A 12,107-nucleotide genomic window follows, 5' to 3' on the forward strand; every position below is an offset into this window, starting at 1 on the left:
GTAAGATTTTTTTTGTCTTGCCCTTCAATCATAAGAACTTATATTTTACCTATTATTATTAGTAATAGTATTATTTTACAAATCATAAAATTGAAATTGAATTGAAAAAGACTTGGGTCCACTATTCCTTTTCATAATATGAATCACTTTGTTAATGAACAATTGTTTATGTATTTGTACTGCTTCACGATTTACAGATATCAGAGTTCACTTTCGAGTTTGCTGCCTTTCATGTTACTTATCGTCCATCAATTTATCATTGTTTATTATTAAATCATTGTATCATCACAATACATGACATCTCAGGGGGGCGTTTCCCGAGTTTGTTATTGATATTTAGATATTGTGAAGCTTGTTTGAAGCCGCATGTCTTACATTATCCGTCGTCACAGGAAGTTAAAAGGTCACACTGTCAGACCCAAGGTAACCATGAGCGAGAAATTAACTCAGCTTACCCCTTTACGCTTCTCTGATCCCAACAATGGATTCGGAAGGGCAAGAATTGCGTAGAAGATTGTAACATCACAAACAGTAAGAAGACAACGTCCAACAGTTGGATGATTCGTTTTCTAAGCGATGTAAGTATTGAATATTTATAATAGTCTGAAGGTAGGGTAAAGTGCCCGAATTTTGGATAGTTGCCTAATTTCAGATACCTCAATATTTCCACCAAGAACAGCATCGCCGAAGTGCAGTGCAAACAGACACGTTTCTTTGTCCAACAGTTGCATTCTTGTGCCTGACTTTGGAACATAACGTTTTTACGTTGTGGCTGTAGTTTTTGACTTTTCACGACTTTTGTTATAATATTTGACACTTCAAACTTAAGGCTTACAACAAAAAGCTTAGTACTTACTCTCTTCTTTGCAAACTTGATATGATCTTAAGAGATTTAGGAACTATAACTACCTAGTTTTAATCACGTTATTTCATGGAGGGAGCTGACAGAACCCCATATCGACTGGGTTACCTAATTTCGGATACTACGAGTAAATGTGTGCCAACTTCGACCATCCGTGCACCTTTTCTAAAGTCCGTACAGTACCAGCTAACTGTAGACCAGGTGAACGAGAACAAGTCTCTGCGCAGGTAGTGACGCGAGACGGCTCCACCAATGGACAGTGAGAGAAACGGGATTGTGTAATGGGCGACGGGAGTTTCCCGAATTCCTCCTTCGCTATGCAGCGTTGCAAACTTTTGAAAAGAATAATACCGAACGCACATGGCAAACGGACTGTATTTTTGTCTCCAGGTTCATACGATTGGTTTAAGAATTTCTTAGGGAAATATTAGGGATAAAACTGCAAGAGCAAATTTTGAGAAGCCGTGCACTTAGCGTACGGACTAAGGTTTGGACCGTACGGTTGGCAACACTGCGCTTTCGCCACTAGATTTTCCTCCTTTGCCGATATGCACGGCCCTGCTCTATAGTTAGCTGGCACAGGTTATACTTATGATATATTATTAATTACCCTGATGCCTGGCCGAAAAAGGGAAAAAAAATGGTCATCAGAAGCAATAAAAAAAACTATTCAAGCAGTGAAGAAGAAATATATGGGATTTCTAAAAATATCTAAAGTCTTTCACGAGATGTGTTCAGGAACAGAGAGAAACGGGTGGAAGACTTTCAAATGCGAATTCTGTCAGTGAAGAAAGGAAGTAAAATCGATCTCATATTTTCCAATATGCATGTGCACATAATACAATTATATATATTCATTTGAGATCAGTTTATAAGTATTTTTGTTTCTATTGAAAACGGAAACTTATAATTAGAAACCCTATCCGAAATTAGGAAACCTTTTTTTCATACCCAAAATTTGGATACAAATAATTATTTTGGAAAATATCGCAAATATATTATTTGAACGTAAAAGAAACTCTGGGAAACAGTAATAAATATATGTACACATATGAACACATTAACAGATTATTTTCTTTGAATTTAGGTAATAGAACTATCATTTAAAATTAAGTATCCAAAATTCAATACTATGACTACAGGGTTGTCTTTTTAATATTTTTACATCTTTTTCCTGTATTTTACGTTTTTTTAGGAATACTGAGCCAAACAGACGAGGGTAAAACCCCCATTAATGCCCCCTTTGGGCAAACCTCTTTCAGTCCACCAAATTTAATTTTATAGCTCTTGTAGTTGCTGACATCGATAATTGATACACACGGACATGCCATTCACATCAGGGTAATTTTCAGGCCCGTAGCGAGGGATTGGCTAGAGGGACTGAAGCACAGATAAGGATATATCTGTGACTGAAGCCTAGGATGCAATTCAAAGCCTTTAAAAAAAGAGACAAAGTCAGACTATGAGACGGAGAACTTGACACTTGGAAGAGGAAATTGGATAAGGAAAACTTACAAGGCGTAACTCAACCCTTGTTCCCATTGAAGGTTTTCAAGTGAGGAGGTGTCACCACCATAGTTCCTTTGGGGTGTCACCACCACGTATAAAATGGATGTAGGATGCAATCATGGGCGTAACTTGGGGCCTAATTTTAAGGCGGCAGAATCAAACTTGGGCTTAGTTTTTGAGGGGCAGAATTTGACTTGGGGCTTAATTTTGAGGGGGCAGAATCAAGCCTGGGTGAAGGGATTCGAAACGTTATCCATCTCATAAAGTTAGAAAGCATTATTTGCTAAATAACTATGACGTTTGTGAAATATATCTATTGCTCTAAAGGGCCTCTCCGATGGCGCAGTGTTAGCGTCGTTGCCTTGTAAGCAAGGGGTCCCGGGTTCGATACCCAGTGGAGGCACATAGTGGTTCGGATCCCACTTTATTTAAACTGTAGGTCCAGTCCCGATTATCCTTACTGTGCATAAAGTGGACTTAAAACACCAACTCAATCCAATCCAATCTATTGCTCTTCTCCTCAGGTTCCCTAACTTGTAAATTTTAATAAAGTTGAAAATTTGTGGGAAGACAAGTGCCCCCCTTGCCCCCGCCAAGTTACGCCTATGGATGCAATGACGTACCAGGATTTATTTTCCGATAGGTCTGAATTCTAAATGCGAATATTACATATCAACATTTTTAGTCTTTGTTTTAAAAGTTATTCATAGACAAAAATTGTAATTTGACTTAGTTTTCCCGAGTTCTTTAATGCTCTAGTTTAACAAATTCCATTTTCTCGAAATTTCGGGAGAGGACTGTAGCCCCATTCGCCTCCACCCTTGAAAAGTAAAATAACTTGTAACTAGGTACTTACAATCCAGAGTTGTAACAGACATTAGAAATCTCAACACAGAAAGAATCGATCCATATTTTTGACTGTTCTGAAGATCTATGCTAAAAAAAATATATATTTTTGTTTGTTTCTTCCCGCTATCTTGGAGAAAAAAGGGTATAAATTGACTGATTTTTCGGTGATATTCCCCCCCCCCAAACGCACGATTTTGTTTTAGCACATTTTCCTGCAAATATACCTATTATTATACCTTAATTGCCATTTTAAACTAATATTTAAATTGTAGGCCGCATGGCCTATACCTGTTTCGCACATTGGAAAGGAGTTTTGAGGAATTAATTTATATTATTTCTCTAGCGACAAATGCCGATGTTACGGCTCCCATGCGACGGTAAATGCGCACTCGATCTCCGCCAATATCGCACCACTTCGCACAGTAATGCAAAACGTTTCTCGCTCTACAAATTTTGGAGAACGTGCACATTATACATGCGTTAATATGGTACATTTGATTTTTTCGTTTTTTAAGCACAAACTATGTTGAAATTCACGACAAAGACAACACTTGGCATTTTGTGCCAAATTCTCACTCTCGCGAATTCGAATGGATGAAAAATCTGTTCAATGTCTTACATACATAAGCATTTTTTACCCGAAAAATCATGGTACCTAACTATTACATTAATTCAAGGGTTCGGTAGTAAAACATGGTGACATTTTGGTCATTGTTGAGTTGCTTAAGCACAAAGGTTGTTAGAAGCTATACTGTAGATAATCTGTTTTCGTGTTGGGTTTACCATCAGAAGCTTTCAATGTTTGATTGATTGAGTTGGTGTTTTAAGTCCACTTTATGCACAATAAGGCTAATTGGAGCTGGACCTACAGTTTAAAGTATCACTATGTGAATAGGCGCCGACTCCATGGGGCTTGGGGGGCTCGAGCCCTCCCCATTGTTAACGTTGTGGAGGCAGAGCCCCCCAAATAATTTTGCTTAAGAGGATCTAATATATTATTTTGCTTTCCTTGTAAAGTTTACTCTGAATTGTGCCACATGAACTTAACTTTAAATACACATTTGAAATGTTCTAAACCATCAACTTTGGGGGGCTGAGACCGCTAAACCATCAACTTTGGGGGGGGGGGCTATGACCAGAGACAGCGAAACACATGACTTATTACTATATATTTAGTATGTAATTACGAATATTGTTAAAATTTTTACTAAGAAGAGTTTCAAAAGACTATGTGCATGAAGTAGGGTAGTGGATGGGACGTTTGGGCTACAATTGGCTCTCACATGACATTAAGAACGAGATCATTGATATTTTATATTAGGGAGATCTGTTTTGCGCTCCGTGGTAGCAGATATTAAGAGTCGGGAATATTTTTATATTATGGTTGACGAAACTTGTGACATATCTATCCATGGACAATTAATATTCTGCATTCGAACTGTGAATAAAAATTTTAATATTTTTGAGGAATTCATGGGCTTTTATGACATTCCGAACAGTGAGGCCAAAACTTAAAAAAGGGAGAGAGTGAGTCATTCATTAATTTATTTCAGTGATCAGAGCCCCTCCAATAATTTTGACAAGTCGGCGCCCCTAACTATGTTCCTCCACCGGGTATCGAACACGGGACCCCTTGATTACAAGGCGACGACGTTATCACTGCGCTGAGGCCTCAGAAGCATTCATTGAGTCAAATGCTAATTGCATGACATTACAATTACACGCGAAAATTGAAGCATGGCTCTTTTTACTTTGCAACTCAAGAATGACCAAAATGTTACCATGTTTTACACCGGAGCCCGTCATGACAGCAACTTAGACGTTATGGGTGAGCCGATTCCCTTTTAACGGTCAAAAGGGGGAGCGTATATCATTTGCACTTATATTAATTGATAACTAATTAACTCTCGAGGGTCTCCGCCCCTCCACGATTTTGACCCACCTTTTACTCTGCAGCGTCTGAAAGGCAGGTCCAAGCAACCCAATGACTTGCCTATGTTTCCTTTCTTCGTACACCGAAATGGCCTATTAGTGTCTTGCAAGATAATACTCCATTATTGTATCTCCTATCAGCTCTTGGTAATGCTTGTCTAAATGCACTCCCATACAATGGACTAATCATCTATAAATCACGTGATGTCTACACCCAACACTAATCTTATCAGACACAAAGTTTGCTGCTTATAAGATGGTTTCTAGTAACAAAAGCTCTAATTATTGTCTAGTTGTCTTTCTGTGCCTATAAGAACATACATCACGTGTAGGAAGTACGTATTTATCTATCTTGACATAGTACAGAGCATATGATATTGCATGCGCTTCTATATAATTTTTACGCTACTCTGTGTGTAATAGCGTTTGCTTCATTGTTACTAATGAACAGACCTCACGAGCCTAATTGATTAGATATTAAATACTTGATTAGTGCTTTATGCAGTCATATAACATGTTTCAATTATTTTGTAATTTATTTATTTCGTTTTAACCATTCAGCTATGCACCAGTTTCATTTTTACAATTTCATGATTTTATCATAATATTTTATTTTCTGATATAATTTGTAAGTATACGTACGTATGTTTTATTATTACTTCAATATTGACTTGGATGCACAGAACGGTTCACCAGTCTTTTCTTGTCCCGGGTTCGATACACACTGGTTGGGATATCACTTTAAACTGTAGGTCCAGTCCCGATTAGCCTTACTGTGCATAAAGTGGACTTAAAACACCAACTCAATCAATTAACTTTTCTTGAAAATAATAATGCAATATAAAGGTCATATCCAGTGATGTAATTTTATATTTACTTTGATATAGACAGGTTTTTGTATATTTTATCTTTGTTTTATTTTTATTTCTCCACTTCAGTGTTTTTGTATGTAATCATTCCGGCTTTTGCTACTAAAAAAACATTTTATTGAATTGCACGAAATCTAATAAAGTACATGTGATTCTGGGGTTACTTTTCTTAGCCACTAGAGTGAGATTATTTCCATAACATCTCTAACTGTTCTGCATTTGCACCTTGGGAGCGAACCGTATCTCCTGAAGCAACCAATGAACAAACGATCCGCTGACGTCACCTCATCCCAGCACCAATCATTAACCCTCTTGCTCACGCTCTATAGCTACTGTTGTTAGGCTCGCTAGCTAATTTGGCGAAAGTGACAAATAGCGGGACAAAATCCCCAAAAAGATGAAACGTGACACGGTCATGCACGTCCGCAGGATTTTTTCCATGGAGGGGCAAGCAAGGTATTTTTTCCAGGGGGGCAAAGGAGGCATATTTTCCCCCATAATAGTGATGCCCCTTCAAAAAACACTATTTCAGTCTGGAATTATCATGTTTCTTCAAGGAATTTATGTTGAGTTGGTGTTTTAAGTCCACTTTATGCACAGTAAGGCTAATCGGGACTGGGCCTACAGTTTAAAGTGGGATCCGAACCACTTGTGCCTCCACCGGGTATCGAACCCGGGGCCCCTTGATTACAAGGCGACGACGCTACCACTGCGCCATTGGGGAGGCCATTCAAGGAATTTATAACCATTAATATAAATTACTGTGACTGAAATGAAATTATGTGTGAAATATATACTGTTTAGGTTAATACTCATTTTCCAGAGGGGCCGTGGCCCATCCTTGCCCCCCCCCTTCCGGACGTCCATGGACACGATGCTTCCTGAAAGCATGTCAGTAAACATATTAGCATATTAAAACCCCAATGCATCCGACCTCTCCTACCGCCACCATAATGAAATATGGCCGGTAGCACAAGCATTGCTCAGCAATTTGTCCATGACTGTTTTTATTAATTTTTTCCTTCATCCTACGTGTTTTTATGAAACAGATTTGTACGTGGTGCTGGTGGAGAGATTGTCAGCATCTTTTCTCAATTCTTGAAGTTTGCAATGGGTAAATCTAGGAGAATTAACATGATGATGGACAATTTGCTTGGTAATAGACCTACTTATACATTCTGCAGGCATATTGCAAAAAGGACTGAAAATGTTTCCAATGAGATAAAATGTGGTAGCGAAGATAGCTTCCTAAAATCTTGTTATTTAACCTATTAACAGGGGTGCCCATCTCCCCCAAGCCCCCCCAAATTATATTATTTGCGCACTCAAACCATATAGTAATCCCCACAAAGTAAAGGTCAGAACGATAATATAATACTGCTCCTCTTTCAAAGAGCCCCCCCCCGTTTTTTTTTGGTAAATATAAATTTTTCTGTGACGTGAAGTTAGAAATGCCAATTAGATATATTTTTGTTGCAAATGATGCACCTTCTTTAAATTAAGCAGCATACCAACACTCTTATATCTTGTAATGCACCTATAGTATAAAAGTTCACATTCACGTCAGCAAAGCGTCAAAAAAACACGCATTCTTCCAACACAATATTGCGAGCGAAGCGAGCAAGAACATTTATATATCCATCTCTTTTTGCAGGCTTTCATGAATATTAATTTAATGTGGTGTCAATACTTTCTTAGGATCCCGAAATATTTAGTATTTTCTAGCTTCTCTTTTGGCACGTTCGGGGTCTAAACGTCGCAAAATACAGTCCTCAACATTTAATGTTCGAACTCTCTGCCCTACAGAAATTCCTTGACAACCTAAGATTTAACACTTTATCAAAAGCTTCCTATCTCACCCTTTAAATTAAATACTCAATCCTACCACCATAATTTCCAAGCCAATTTTAGACTTACTGTTGATATTGAAGAATGGATATTGCCTCCTCCAAAAAATTAATTCTCAGTCTCCACACAAGAATTTCGCAACAGTTTAAGACAATAGTAATACCCAAGAATTAGATACCTCCCTCAATTTAATGCTCAATCACCCTCTAACTAAATACCCGCCATAATCTAAGACCTAGAGTTGGATACTGTCTCCCCCCCCAACGTTTAATTCAGAATGCCCCCCCAGAACCCATGTGTAAAATAAGGCCTAATATTTTGGAGGTGGATATTTCTCCCACCCCCTCCGTTCGATAAAATCCTTAAACACTATCTTTTCTTCATCTAATGGATTAAATATGGTGCATTTAAGGTGTAAAATTTTTACATATGTTTTGGAAAAATATATAAAAGTTGAATTTTGTATTATTTAAAGGACCCCCCCCCCCCAAATTTCGATGGCGCAATCTGCGCCATAATCCCCCTCTGTGGGCACCCCTGCCTATTAATATGTTGTAAATCCATCTCGTGTCACGGTAAAATGGCCGCCAGAGCAGACATATTATGCAGTGTTGTAGGAAATGTTCCAAATGAGGTAACATTTGGTAGATAACTTCCTAAAGACTTTTCAACGAACACATTAACATCCTGTAAATTCATCTCGATCTAGGTCTCCATATTGGGAAAATAGCTGCCAGCCCCTGGTATCAGATAAAGAGAGATGAATTTCTGTCAATTTAAATCGTAGTTTATGTTAAAATACGTATACTCAGTGCTGTAAAATACATTTACCTATTTGAACACAACATGCGAATGCCCTATAGTGTTCCATATTTTCTGATAAACATAAAGTATGTCACGCTAAAGTACATTGTAAATATACACAAAAGAAAGTATAGTTACTAGAAACAAAAACATTATATAAGTATGATTGAAAGAGCAACATAAAATGTCAGACGTAACTATCCAATACAAAAATTGCCTACATGAATACAAAATTTCAAATATTACAATGTGCAAATAATATCTTTACACTCAATGTTTCAGATCTGAACCACCAAGGACAAAATAAAATATAAAGAGATAATTACTTACATAATGCATTATAATTTACATGAAATATGAAATTGATATAATCACAGTAGAACTCAAGGATGGAGGATATAAAATAGAGGCTAGTCTTTATTACATTATGGAACTGAATTTCATTTAGGAACTGAAGTCCTCATTCGTTCTGAGTATTTGAATGAGTTGATATTTAAAACAAAACATTCGGTAAACTATTAATGAATAAATGTTAGCATAATACTCAATACATGTACGTATGATTTGAGTTTAATATTTGTCTTTACTTTCAGTTAGGGTATTCAGATCAGGGCAATGCATTGCCAGCTATCGCCAAGAGTTTTCACCCTCATAGCCCTTATTGCTGCTACTTTCAGTGCTACTGTATCGCACCGGGGCAATCCACCAGGTAAGAGAAAATATTGTAATGACACTAGTACTAATAATTTGATAGCGCATCGGCAGTTCTCTAAAATAGACTTGAGCTGCTCGCTTGAACTTGCGATTGCTCAGTGCGGTGTGAACTTCCCGCCTGCACAGTGCACCTCAAGGTCGGTAAGAAACAGAGCAGGAGGCGTTCGTGCAGTGGGAAACCTTTCGTCATCTGATTCGTGAGTAACGGTACATCGTGGCATTGTAATTACCTCCTACCTCTTCTGCAGAATGCCACGGTACTCACGAATCAGATGAAGAGAGGTTTCCCACTGTACGAACGCGACCGATGAAGCCTCCTGCCCTTTATCACAACTCTACAGTACCGCCGCTCGCTCCGTAATCCACACGTTCATACGAGAGCACTCTTTCAAAGTAAATTACAAAATATTTCAATACTTCGTTGCCAAGAAAGTTAATTCTAGTAAAACAGAATGTTTTCTTGTTGAGAAGCTTGTTTAACACTTTTTTTATTGTTCTACAAAGAACAAAGAACAAAGAACATTCTTGGCAAACATAATTCAAATAAATATTTTGTAATGTACTCCGTTATTTTTTAGTGCGTGGGTGGGCTGAAGGAAACATTTTCAGGTAGGGCTTTGCTCTTGTGATCCATGGCCACTCAGATTCCATCTTTCTTTTTCTTTTTGTTTTTCTCTTCTTCTTTCTTCTATTTTTCTCTATTTTTCATTTTCTTCTTTCTCTCTCTATTCTTCTTTTGTGTGCTTTTCACTTCTTTTTCTCTTTCTTCCTCTGTTTTATTATCTTTGTTTCTATCGCCTTATCTCTGTATTTCTGTCATATTTTCTACTTCTTTCTCTCTTATAATCTCTCTCTCTCTCTCTTTCGCTCTCCTTTTGCCCCATTATGAGTGCGTGCGTGTGTTTCTTGCTGCACTATAACACAAAATTATTCTGAAAATATCTATATTTTTTGTGGCTAAGCTAAGCTAATCTCCATTTTTCCACGCAGACACACACACACACACACACACATGACAATTACAAGGGTTATTTTTAAGTCTATTAGAATTATTAAATCAAGAAGACTTAGGTGGGCGTGCCATGTGGCACAAATGGGAGAGGAAAGAAGAGTTTACAGGATTCTTGTTGGGAGACCTGATGGTAAGAGACCAGTAGGAAAACCAAGACGAAGATGGAGGGATAATGTTGAGATGGACCTAAAGGAAATCGGTAGGGATGGAAAAAAGTTTATAGATCTTGCTCAAGATAGGGACAGATGGAAGGCCTGTGTTGCTCCAGCCATAAACCTTCGGGTTTAAGAAGACTAGAGAGTTTAGTTAACTTTTTTTTAAGTCCAATTTGTGGCTAGAAACTGATCACGATTGGACGTTCAAAGTGGAATCCGAAGCACTATATAATGTACAGTGAGAGAAAGTACACTGCTCAAAATAATTAGGGGATCAGGCAGAAATAAGTAGGGGATCAGACCAGATATCAAAGCTCATGTAGGCATACTAATACCAGATCCTTTATTTCATTCTGAGATAAGTTACAGCAAGATATGCTGCCATGATACCTGATGTTAATGACATTAATGACATGTGACGAGATATGACAATTAGAGCATCAGTAGAACAGCACACAAAAATAGACACAAACACTACAGCAACTCTCCTCTAGTACGGTGTATGTTTCCCCTAGCGGCCAATATTGCTGCACACCTGCGTGGCATGGAATCAATGAGTTGGTCAATGAGCTGTTGGGGGATACGTCGCCACTCTGCCAGAAGGGCAATTTCCAGCCCTCCACGAGTTGTGGGAGGTGCTGATCGAGCTGCAACTTGTCGGCCTAGTGCATTCCAGATGTGTTCGATTGGATTTAAGTCTGGAGAGCAAGCTGGCCAGGGCAGACACTTGATACCCTACTTGTCCAACATGTCGTCCACCAACCCAGTTCGGTGTGGACGAGCATTATCATCCATGAAACAGAAAGAATCACCAATGGCAATAGCATAAGGCACGACATAAGGTCGGAGGATCTCGTCTCTATACCTTCGAGCTGTCAAAGTGCCATCGCGGATGATGTGCAGGTCCGAATGTCCACCAATACTGATTCCTGCCCACACCATCAGTCCACCGCCGCCATATCGGGAGCCTTCGTGCACAAAAGCTGGGTTGTTTCGTTTTCCGCGTTCCCACCAGATGAGAACACGTCGATTATCAGGTTCCAAACTGAATCGCGACTCATCAGAGAACAGAACGGACCTCCATTCTGCATGTCCCCAACCACGATGTTCCTCCACCCAGTTTCTACGGGCTCTACGGTGTTGTAACGTTACTGGAACACACACCATGGGCCTACGTGCATAGAGGCCACTTTCATGAAAACGTTTCCGGATAGTTTGCGATGACACTCTGCATCCCGTTGCTGTTTGCCAGGCACATTGCAGTAGTGTTGCATTCTGCCTCCTGTTCCGACAGGCTGTGATTAAGAGATAACGGTCCTCCCTCGATGTTATTGGTGGTGGACGAACTTGGCCTTGTCTTCTGCGAATACTTCCTGTCATTTCAAAACGATTCCATAGTCTGGAAATTACACTTTGCGACACTCCAATGGCGTGTGCTAACTGGCATTGTGACTGCCCAGCTTCAATCCTTCCTATGGCTCTCCAAGCCATAGCTTCCGGTAAATCACATTGGTGCGGCATTGCCTTTCTCACCTGAACCTTTGCCTTCCCCA

General features: G+C 38.9%; 2 protein-coding genes across 2 annotated transcripts in view; one reads left to right on the forward strand and one right to left on the reverse strand.

Moving 5' to 3' along the window:
• LOC145979833 (lysosomal alpha-glucosidase-like) overlaps positions 1-5,287 on the reverse strand; it is a 74,161-nt gene extending 68,874 nt beyond the window's left edge. The window contains exon 1 of the mRNA XM_083112860.1: positions 5,163-5,287. The gene's annotated coding sequence lies outside the window, so the exon portion shown is untranslated. The remainder of the gene's footprint in view (positions 1-5,162) is intronic.
• A 158-nt stretch (positions 5,288-5,445) lies between these two features.
• The window catches only part of LOC145979395 (sucrase-isomaltase, intestinal-like), a 176,646-nt gene continuing 169,984 nt past the window's right edge, over positions 5,446-12,107 (forward strand). The window contains exons 1-2 of the mRNA XM_083112264.1: positions 5,446-5,487; positions 9,267-9,382. Of these exons, the coding sequence (XP_082968390.1) occupies positions 9,289-9,382 (94 nt within the window). The 5' untranslated portion in view covers positions 5,446-5,487; positions 9,267-9,288. The remainder of the gene's footprint in view (positions 5,488-9,266; positions 9,383-12,107) is intronic.

The sequence above is a fragment of the Lepisma saccharinum genome, chromosome 26 (genome assembly GCF_977018435.1).
Source record: "Lepisma saccharinum chromosome 26, izLepSacc3.1, whole genome shotgun sequence".
In the NCBI taxonomy this organism is placed as follows: Eukaryota; Metazoa; Arthropoda; class Insecta; order Zygentoma; family Lepismatidae; genus Lepisma; species Lepisma saccharinum.